Source organism: Lemur catta, chromosome 23 (genome assembly GCF_020740605.2).
Source record: "Lemur catta isolate mLemCat1 chromosome 23, mLemCat1.pri, whole genome shotgun sequence".
In the NCBI taxonomy this organism is placed as follows: domain Eukaryota; kingdom Metazoa; phylum Chordata; class Mammalia; order Primates; family Lemuridae; genus Lemur; species Lemur catta.
This window is the reverse complement of record NC_059150.1, coordinates 11,328,155-11,339,594: the sequence shown is the minus strand read 5'-3', so window position 1 is coordinate 11,339,594 and position 11,440 is coordinate 11,328,155. Positions and strand designations below refer to the sequence as shown.

General features: G+C 38.5%; 1 protein-coding gene across 1 annotated transcript in view; it reads right to left on the bottom strand.

The window, feature by feature from the left end:
* The window catches only part of FLVCR1 (FLVCR heme transporter 1), a 29,107-nt gene that overhangs the window by 3,317 nt on the left and 14,350 nt on the right, over positions 1 to 11,440 (bottom strand). The window contains exons 6-9 of the mRNA XM_045536478.1: positions 9,936 to 10,046; positions 9,022 to 9,127; positions 8,692 to 8,803; positions 118 to 185 (exon numbers count right to left, since the gene is read on the bottom strand). Coding sequence (XP_045392434.1) covers positions 118 to 185; positions 8,692 to 8,803; positions 9,022 to 9,127; positions 9,936 to 10,046 — 397 coding nt within the window. The remainder of the gene's footprint in view (positions 1 to 117; positions 186 to 8,691; positions 8,804 to 9,021; positions 9,128 to 9,935; positions 10,047 to 11,440) is intronic.

Sequence of the window (11,440 nt, the reverse complement as noted above, 5' to 3'; positions counted from 1 at the left end):
TATTCAGGGTGACAGTGCAAGACTCTGTCTCCAAAAAAAAACAAAAAAACAAAGTTTCACATATATTCTATGTATACTTTTCTCAACAGTGTAATTGTAAAAATATTCATTACTTACAGCTTTAATATCGACGTTTTTAATTCCTATATTTATGTTATGTCTTCTCAGATCAGACTTGATTAATGCTGAAACAGAGAAGCACCAACAGAGTTACCATAAAGTGTTTGTGAATATATTTTTCTCTAAGCAGCTCAAAGTCTTTCCTGGTATCGTCAAATTTAACACACTATATAGTATCAGAATATTCAATACCATCCTTATAGCCTAAAAAAACAATAGTACCTCTCTAAGTTGTTAACAATTTGCAAGTCATTCATTACTGGAAAAATACAGGATGCCAGGAACCAAAGACACAAAGATGAAAAGCACGATTCTGTTCTGAAACAGACTTCCCAATCCAGGGAAACACTGACATATAAACAATTCCAACATTGTATGGTAACTGCAAGAATGCAGGGAGGTACAGGTATACTGGGAAAGTGGGAGAAAAAATGCCTATGTCAACCACGGGAAATTAGGGAAGGCTTGCAAGAGGAGACATACTTAAATTGAAACTTAAAAAAATGAGTAGGAACTTGTCAAGCAGACAAGAGGAGAGAGGAAGGCATTCTAGGCAGAAGGCGATACAGGTGTTCCTCAGAGATAATTGTAGGTTCAGCTCCAGACCCCCACAATAAAGCAGATATTGCAATAAAGCGAGTCACACACGTTTTCCAAGGCTTCCCAGTGCATATAACAATTATGTTTGCATTATGCTGTAGTCTATTAAGTATGCAATAGAATTATGTCTAAAAAATGCACATACCTTGATTAAAAAATACTTTATTGCTCAGAAATGCTAACAATCATCTGAGCCTTCAGCAAGTCGTGGTCTTTTTGCTGGTGTGTGGGGGGGCTCACCTTGATGTTGGTGGCCGCTCACTGATCAGACAGTGGTTGCTGAAGGTGGGGTGGCTGTGGCACTTTCTTAAAATAAGACAACAATAAAGTTTGCCACATCAATTTCCTCTTTCTTCCCTTCAAGAAAGATTTCTCTGTAGCATGTGATGCTGTTTGATAGCATTTTACCCACAGTAGAACTTTCAAAATTGGAGTCAATCCTCTCAAACTCTGCTGCTGCTTAATCAAATAAGTCTATGTAATATTCTAAATTCTTTGCTGTCACTTTGACAACGTTGAGAGCATCTTCACCAGGAGTAGATTCCATCTTAAGAAACCACTTTGTTTGCTCATCTGGGAGCAGGTCCTCATCCATTCAAGTTTTATCATGAGATTGCAACAATGTAGTAACATCCCTGGGCTCCACTTGTAATTCCAGTTCCCTTGCTGTTTGCAGTAACTTCCTCCACTGAACTCTTGAATGTCTCCAAGTCTTCCACAGGGTGCAAATTAACTTCTCCCAAACTCCTATTAATGTTGCTATTTTGACATCCTCTCATGAATCATGAATGTTCTGAATGGCATCTAGGATGGTGAGTCCTTTCCAGGTTTTCAACTGACTTTTCCCAGATCCATCAGAGAAATCACTATCTATGGCAGCTATAGCCTTATAAAATTTATTTCTTAAATATAATAAAAAGACTTGAAAGTCAAAATTACTCCTTAATCAATGGGCTGCGGAATGGATACTGTGTTAGCCAGCATGAAAACAACATTAATGTCCTTGTATATCTCCATCCGAGCTCTTGGGTGACCAGGTGCATTTTTAATGAGCAGTAATATTTTGAAAAGAATCTGTTTTCTGAGCAGTAGGTCTCAACAGTGGGCTTAAAATAGTCAGTAAACCATGCCATAAACAGATGTGCTGTCATACAGGCTTTGTTATTCCATGTATAGAGTACAGACAGAGTAAATTTAGCATAATTCTTAAGAACCCTAGGATTTCCAGAATGGTTGATGAGCATTGGCTTCCACTTAAAGTCACCAGCTGCATTAGCCCCTAACAAGAGAGCCAGCCTGTCCTTTGAAGCTTTCAGGCCAGGCACTGACGTCTCCTCTCTAGCTATGAAAGTTCTAGATGGCATCTTCTTCCAACAGAAGGCAAGGCAGTGTCATCTCCGCTGAAAATCTGTTGTTTTGTGTAACCACCTTCATCAATGATCTTAGCCAGATCTTCTGGATAACCGGCTGCAGCTGCTACATCAGCACTTGCTGGTTCACCTTGCATTTTTATGTTGTAGAGACAGCCTCTTTCCTTAAACCTCATGAGCCAACCTCTGCTAGCTTCCAACTTTTCTTCTGCATCTTCTTTAACTCTGTCAGCCTTGCTAGAGTTGAACAGAGTTAGGGCCTTAATCTAGATTAGATTTTGTATTAAAGGAATGTTATGGCTGGTTTGATCTTCTATCCAGACCACTCAAATTTTTTCCATACCAGCAATAAGGCTGTTTCACTCTCTTATCATTCATATATTTGCTGGAGTAGCACTTTTCATTTCCTTCAAGAACATTTCCTTTGCATTCACAACTCGGCTAACTGTTGGAAGAAGCCTAGCTTTTGGCCTATCTCAGCTTTGGATTGCCTTGCCCTCTAAGCTTAATGATTGCTAGCTTCTGATTTAAAGTGAGAAACGGTGCATTATTCCTTTCACCTGGACACATTGGAGGCTGCTGGAGAGTTAATTGGCCTAATTTCAATATTTTGTGTCTCAGGGACTAGGGAGGCCCAAGGAGAGGGAGACAAAATGGGGAACAGCTGGTTAGCACAGCAGCCACAACACACACAACGTTGATTAAGGTTGCCGCCTTATATGGGCACAGTTCATGGCACCCCAAAACAATTATGGTAGCAACAACAAAGATCAGTGAAAAGAGATCACCATAATATTATAGACAACAAAAACATTTGAAACATTGCTAGAATTACCAAATGTGAGACAGAGACATGAGGTGAGCATGCAGTATTGGAAAAATGACACTGACAGACTTGCTTGACACAGAGTTGCTACCGACCTTCAATTTTTTTTTTTTGAGACGGAGTCTCACTCTGTTGACCAGGCTAGAGTGCCGTGGCGTCAGCTTAGCTCACAGCAACCTCAGACTCCTGGGCTCAAGCGATCCTACTGCCTCAGCTTCTCTAGTAGCTGGGATTACAGGTGCTCGTCACCACACCCAGCTAAGTTTTTCTATTTTTAGTAGAGAGGGGATCTCTCTCTTGCTCAGGCTGGTCTCAAACTCCTGACCTCAAGCAATCCTCCCACCTCGGCCTCCCAGAGTGCTAGGATTACAGGCATGAGCCACCATGCCCAGCCCAAACCTTTAATTTTTAAAATGCGCAATAACTGTGAAGAGCAATAAAACGAGGCCTGACTATATATACAAAGAAATGGGATGGTATAACCTATTCTTGGTACAGAATAAAATACAAGACAGAGGTGAGAGGAGAGGCTAGGTTGGTAGGTGTCAAGTACACATGTAACGAGTTTATACTGTATCTGAGTAGGGAAGTGAGACTATCAGACCTACATAGTAGGTTCTTGCTCATCTGACAGCAATGTGGAAGTTGAAAATCAGCAACACAACTAAGAGGCAGGAAATCCAGCCAAGAGGTTTTAATCCTGCTGAGAGATGATTAAGTGCCTGAATGTATGAAGAATGGTGACATAGTGACAGGTTTCAGAGGTATTTTAGAATAGAATCAATAAGATTTGGAGATTTGGTAAGATAGGAAAATTAGGAGGGGGGAGAAAAAGAAAAATTGGGTGACTTTAGAGTTTTCTTGCTGAGCGATTGAATGGGTGGTGGACCCAGTTATTGAAACTGAAAATACAAGAGCAATAGGTGTGGTGGGAACATGGTAAGTTCATTTCTGGACAGGCTGAACATAAGAACCCCATGGAATATCCAGGTCAGGAGATAAATATATAATTGGACATACTAGTCAAAAATGTAAGAGAAATCAGGGTCCGGAGATACATACTGGTAAGTTACTAGTGTTAAAGTGGTAGTTAAAGCCATACACTACTCAAGAAGAGTGTAAAAATAAGAAAAGATACATGTTTGTGGGCAGTTAAGTAATATAATTGGTCATGAAGCAAAGTAAAAATAAAAGATGAAAGTAAAGTCAGTGTTCTGAAGGTTAGTCTAATGCTTCTATATCTTTCTATATCCATTTACTTTTCATCTATATGTGTCTTAATATTAAAGTGGGTTTCTTGTAGACAACATATATTTGGGTCTTATTTTTTGATCCACTCTGACATTCTTTTAGTTAGTGCATTTAGACCACTGATGTTCAAAGTGTAATTATTGATATAGCTGGATTAATATTTACCATATTTGTTACTATTTTCTATTTGTTGTTCCTATTTTTGTCTTCCACTTTTTCTGCCTTGTGTAGTTTTAATTGAGTATTTTATGATTTCGTTTTCTCTCCTTTCTTAGTAGATCAGTTATACTTCTTTTTTACTTTTTTTAGTGATTGCCCTAGAGTTTGCAATGTACATTTATAACTAATCCAAGTCCACTTTCAAATAACATTATATTGCTTCACTATATTGCTTTATGAGTATCTTATAATATTAACAATAAAATAATCCTAATTCATCCCACTCATCCCTTGTATCATTGCTATAATTCATTTCACTTAAACATAAGCATACATAAACATATGTATGTGTACATAATCATACATAATTAAATACAATGTTGCTATAATTATTTTGAACAAATTGTTATCTGTTGTATCAAGCAAGAATAAAAAAGGTTTGCTGGGCTGGCTCACACCTGTAATCCTAGTACTCTGGGAGGCCGAGGCAGGAGGGTTGCTTGATGTCAGGAGTTCGAGACCAGCCTGAGCAAGAGTGAGACCCCGTCTCTACTAAAAATAGAAAATTTAGCCGGGCGTGGTGGCGTGTGCCTATAGTCTCAGCTACTAGGGAGGCTGAGGCAAGAGGATCACTTGAGCCCAGAAATTTGAGGTTGCAGTGAGCTATGATGATGCCACTGCACTCTACCCAGGGTGACAGCAAGACTCTGACTCAAAAAAATAAAATAAAAAATTTTTGTTTTACGTTCACTTATTCCTTTGCCAATGCTCTTCCTTTCTTTATGTAGATCTGAGTTACTGACCTGCAAGATTTTCCTTCTCTCTGAAGAACTTCTTTCAGCATTTCTTGCAAGGCAGATCTACTGACAACAGATTCTCTCAATTTTCATCTGAGAAATTCTTTATTTCTCCTTCACTTTGAAGGATAATTTCACAAGGCACAGCATTCCAGCTTGGTGGGTTTTTTTCTCTCAATACATTTATCATTTCATTCCACTTGCTTCTTGCATGGTTTCTGGAAGAAGCTGGACATAATTCTTAGCTATGCTCCTCTATAGATAAGGTGCATTTTTTCCCTCTGGCTTCTTTCAAGGTTTTTTTCTTTATTTTTGATTTTCTGCAGTTTGAATATGATATGCCTATGTGTAGTTTTTTGGCATTTATCCTGCTTGATGTATTTTGAGCTTCCTATATCTGTTGTTTGGTGCCTGACACTAATTTGGGGAATTTCTGTCATTTTTGTTTCAAATATTTCTTCTGTTGTTTTCTCTTGCTCTTCTCCTTCTGGTATTCCCATTACATGCATGTTAAACCTTTTGTAGTTGTGCCATGTTCTTGGATATTCTGTTCTGTATTTCCAGGCTTTCTTTTCGTTGCTCTTCAGTTTTGGAGGTGTATATTGACATATCCCTCAAGCCCAGAAATTCTTTCCTCAGCCATGTCCAGTTTACAAATGAAACCGTCATAGGCATTCTTTGTTTCTATTACAGTGTTTTTGATCTCTAGCACTTCTTTTTGGTTCTTGCTTAAAATTTCCATCTCTCTGCTTACATTGCCCATCTGTTCTTGCATGTTGTCTACTTTATCCATTAGAGTCCTTAGCATATTACTCACAGTTGCTTTACATTCCCAGTCTGAGAATTCCAGCATCCCTGCCATATCTGGGTCTGGTCCTGATGCTTGCTCTTTCTCTTCAAACCAGTGTTTTTGCCTTTTAGTATGTCTTGTAAATTTTTCTTGACAGTCAGGCATGATGTACCAGGTAAAGGAAACTGCTGTAAATAGGCCTTTAGTGACGTGACGGTAGGGAAGAGAGGAGGGGAAGTGTTCTGTAGTCCTATGATTAGGTCTCAGTCTTTTAGTGAGCCTGTGCCTCCCACTGTGAACTTCACATGCTTCTCAGTCCCATCCCCTTCTTAGGTGGGACACAGGTGAGCTGGAGTTGGGTATTTCTTTTTCCCTAGGTCATTTAGGCTCTGCTAAAACCCACCAAAGTGTGAAGGCCCTCACGACTGTGTCTCCCTGCCCCCAGAGTCACTAGTGCTCAGAGTTGTCTACTCTAAGCTTGCAGCAATTTGTCGGTTACAGTTCAGGTTTCCTACCTGAGCACTAGTTCCCATAGAGGTTTCAGCTTCTGGGTTTCTGTTCTGGTAAGTTGTGATTCTGTGTATTCGCTCGTTAGTCTCTCCAATTTTGGAGGCAGCAGTTTGCTCTGTGATCTCACTTCTCTTATGGACCTAAGAAGAGTTATTGATTTTTTCGGTTTGTTCAGCTCTTTCCTTGTTAGTATGACATAGTGACTTCCAAATTTCTTACATGCTGCACCAGAAACTGGAAGTCTAATGTTTACTTTGAAATCCACACTGTTCCTGTAAATTCTGTTTCATTACTGATACCAATATTTTAGAAAAACCCATCCAGCTCTCTCCAGGAAAATACTCGACATATGAAAGAAATTAATTAGCATTTTTAGATGGTAAAGGCATCAACATAAAACTAATTTTTTTTTTTTTTTTTTTTTGAGACAAGAGTCTCGCTCTGTTGCCCGGGCTAGAGTGAGTGCCGTGGCGTCAGCCTGGCTCACAGCAACCTCAGACTCCTGGGCTTAAGCGATCCTATTGCCTCAGCCTCCCGAGTAGCTGGGACTACAGGCATGAGCCACCATGCCCGGCTAATTTTTTGTATATATATATTTTTAGTTGGCCAGATAATTTCTTTCTATTTTTAGTAGAGACGGGGTCTCACTCTTGCTCAGGCTGGTCTCGAACTCCTGACCTCGAGCAATCCACCCGCCTCGGCCTCCCAGAGCTAGGATTACAGGCGTGAGCCACCGCGCCCGGCCCATAAAACTAATTTTAAAGGACTTTTTCACTTCTTAATTAGTTTTCTAGACTGGATTTGTTTGAATTAGCATTCATGAATCTTATACAAGAATAATGTGAAATGGTTATACAAAATTGCTCCCTTTTTTGGTGCAAAAATAACACTCTATTTGATAGAGATATGGTACTTATCAACTGAAGAGAAAAGGAGGATAAACTCTCTCATGATAGGATGTTTTTCTTAGAGGAAACAGTATATTAACTCTCTTTCAATATAGTGAATGAATGACAGTGACCTTAGGTAGTCCTATAGATCCAAAATAAATGTTTACCACTGGGAAGATTTCATATTGAAAGTTTCAAAAAGAATGACCAAGTATTCAACAAACATAAAAAGAAGATTTGATTCATGTATTTCTGATATATTCTATCCTCAAATTAAGTTATAATTAGATCAAAGAAATACAGTCATCCCTTGGTATCCATGGGGACTTGGTCTCAGGATCCCCTTCGGATACCAAAATCCATGGATGGTCAATCCCATATATAAATGGTATATTTACATATAACCTGCACACACCCTCCCATCTCTTGATTACTTATAATACCCAATACAATGTAAATGCTATGTAAATAGCTGTTATACCATATTGCTTAGGGAATAATGACAAAAAAAAAGTCTGTGCATGTTCAGTACAGATTTAACCATCTATTTTTTTCCCCCTAATCTGCAGTTGGTTGAATCCATGGATAAGAACCCCATGGATAGAGAGGGCTGAATGTAATCCCTCTTCGAGTATCCATGGCTTCCCTCCCACACGTTGATAAAGAGATGCAGAAAGAAATTCACAAAGTGAAATAATAGAAGCCAACACGGGGCTGGAAATGGTGCTGAACTAAGTCTTGCTTCCAAACCCACTGTTACGCCCATGTGCATGGGCAAAGTATGGATAAAAGCCCTTTTGCATTCTCTTTTCTGCCTATGTTTATTATTATCATACCTAAGAAGTGTAAGCACTAGCTGACCATTCCACATACTATTTCTACCACCACCACTCACCTTCCTACCACCACTACCACATTATAACAACAGCTAACATGTATTAGGCACGTTCCAGACACTATGAGGAGCTTTTCATGAACCACTTCTGTTAAACACCTCATAGTAACCCTATAAAGCAGGCTTTTAATATCCTATTATATAAACGAGGAAAGGGGAATTTGAGAGGTTAAGAACTTGTCTAAAGTCACACAGCCAGTGAGCAGCAGAATCAGAATCTGAGGCCAGGTCTGTCCAACTCCAGGTCTTTACTACTCTTGTTACAACGGTTTTGTTTTCCATGGAGAGTAACCGTATTGCATTTGAAACCTGCAAAATGAAGTAACAGCTTTATAGCCCTAGAAGAAAACAAATAATGTCCTGCTTTTTACCTCAGTTTTCCCCTTTGAGTTCTGCCAAGCCATTGAGGAGCAATATACAGGAAAATTAAATACAAAGACACCATGACATAAGTACTCTTGCTGAGCAGATTCTCTGATTTACCTGTTAAAATGATGCCTATGAACATCCAGACACAGAGGAAAATGTTCCCGGCCCTAGGACTGTAGTCTGACGTGAGCTTTCCTTGAGCCAACGTGAACAAAATTCCAAATATCTAAAATAAAATAAGAAAAAGAATTTTTATTACATTGCTTCTTTAAAACAAGTACAAAGTTTTCACCAGAACTTTTCTCAACTGATTTTCTTCATATGATTTGGCTTCTGGAAACATTCATTGAAAAGTGGAATTGTTAAAAACCACGGTCAAACTCCTTATTCACAAAATATTTGATAAAATAATCCCCTTAGGTTTAAAAGCAATCAGAGGCTTACCTGTGCAGCGGCATTAAGAAGACCAGATGAAGTGCCTTCAGATTCAGGGTAAGTGATTTCAACAGCAAATTCAAAACCCAAGGGGAGGTAACCAGTCATGAAGAAACTAGGACAATAAATCCAGAATTACAGAAAGAATTATCAGAAGAACAATATCACATATTGGGGCCTGGCACAGTGGCTCACACCTGTAATTCTAGCACTCTGGGAGGCCAAGGCGGGAGGATCACTTGAGCTCAGGAGTTCGAGACCAGTCTGAGCAAGAATGAGACCTTGTCTCTACTAAAATAGAAAAAATGAGCCAGGTGTGGTGGTGCGCACCCGTAGTCCCAGTTACTGGGGAAGCTGAGGCAAGGGGATCACTTGAGCCCAGGAGTTTGAGGTTGCTGTGAGCTAGGCTGGTGCCACAGCACTCTAGCCTGGGCAAACAGAGCAACACTCTGTCTCAAAAAAATGATATCACATATTGATATATGATCATTCTACTTCTCAGGCCTATTAATGATCAAATAAGTGAACACTTTCAAGTTACTATGTGAAAATAAGGAACTATTATTGACCAGTCATCTCAGGTCATAAGAACTGGGAAGCAAAATAATTCCCAAAGTTTTTTTTTCTGAGAAAAATTTGCCTCTAGTTTTATAAGTCAACTGTCTTTGTAAGCAAATAAAGTTACTTGGATTAAGTAAGGCTTACCTGGTATTTACATGTAGTATATCAAAAAGCAATTTTAAACTATTTTTTATAGCTCTTAAGAATTATACATTTACATGCACAGAATGGATCCTTTAAAATTAAAAGTATTAAAGAACCTTTGGATAAACTAAAAAAAGTTAAAAACCAGAGTAATAACACTTCAGAATTCTAATTCTAACAGCATGCTATCATTCCTTCTAAACACATTTGATACTTACCCAAGGACCCCTCCAGTAACAAACACGATGATAATGTATCCAAGGTCCAATGTTAAAGTAAATATAACCATTCCCATAAATGACAAAATATAAACTATCAGAGTAGTCTGTCTGAAACAAAAGCAACAAAATTATTAGTATTTTGTCTGATTCTTCTAGGCACATAAAAATCATGGCTAGCTATTACTCTATCTGTACAGTAATGTTTTGGTTTTTTGAAATTCACCCCTTCTTCTTGTCAAAGGAAAATGTATCCATCAAAGCATAGACTTTAAAGCTTAAGTTTAAGATTCCAAAGCAGCAGACAAAACCCACGCCACATCCAATGTTTAGATAAGAAGGGATACTCATATGGGTGAAATCATTTTTATGCCACCAAATGGGATATTCCCTATTCATGTTTCAAGATTCAACTCAAATTCTACCTCTTCCAAATGCCTTCCTCCCCCATAGCAGCTTACACAATTCTCTTTTTCTTCCAAACTCCCTTATCATTTACTACTACATAATTGGCACTTGACACCTACTGGACTTATGACATCTATTTTAGTTTTTTATATTGTTATTTAACTTTTCTCAGGTGAATGCCTTATTTCCCCCACTTAGACCACAAGTGTCTTAGGGACACCGATCACATATTGTTTGCTGTAATTCCTCGCTGAGAGGGATGCCTACGGTAGGCATTTGGTGAAGGAATGGCAGTTACTCTAAGAATGCCAGGGTGACAAAGAACACATTTCCATGCCTCTCGTGTTTTCTAAATATATAACAGACGGAAGACTACTAAGAAATTTAACCTTTTACACACGCTGTCTTCATCTACAAATTGAATGGGTTTCACTCTAAGCCATCATCTCATAATACTGAAGCCACAGCGAGTGCTGCCTTAAATTATGGGAGAAAGAATCTTGGAGAATTTCAAGATCAGAGATACTTTTGGCAGGGTTTAGAATAATAGTATCAAATGTATCTTGAGCCTTGAAAGGTATATAGGATACAGTGCCATATTTCATTCATTCCATTCCATTTATTTATTTACTGTTTCATTCATTCATTTCCCCAAGCAGATGGGGAATATTTGGCCTATTAAAAAATGTAGCAATTCTTTTAAGTCCCAGAGCAAAAGATGTTGCCTCTGAAACCCCTTTCTCTGTCTTCCAGTTGGTATCACCCACTTTTTCTTTCGTATTAGCATTTTGCTGGTTCTGTATAGATGCACAATCAACATAGTATTTTCATCTTTATGCATTATATTATAGTTAAGTGGTGCTGTAGTTTGGGGGCCTTTAGCTACAAAGTTTACCAAAATAAAGCCTTATGCTCAACAAAAATTTTTTAATGTGAAAAAACTTTTTTTTTGTTTTTTAAGCCCACATAAAGTAAGTCTGTCAAAAGTCAAATGTTTCTCAGAAAGCACTCTATTTTAGAAGGGAAATAATCCCTTCAGAAGTGGTATGTATGAGTATTGTTAGAGGGAAAGAAGGCTCATAAGGTATCCAAGTTCT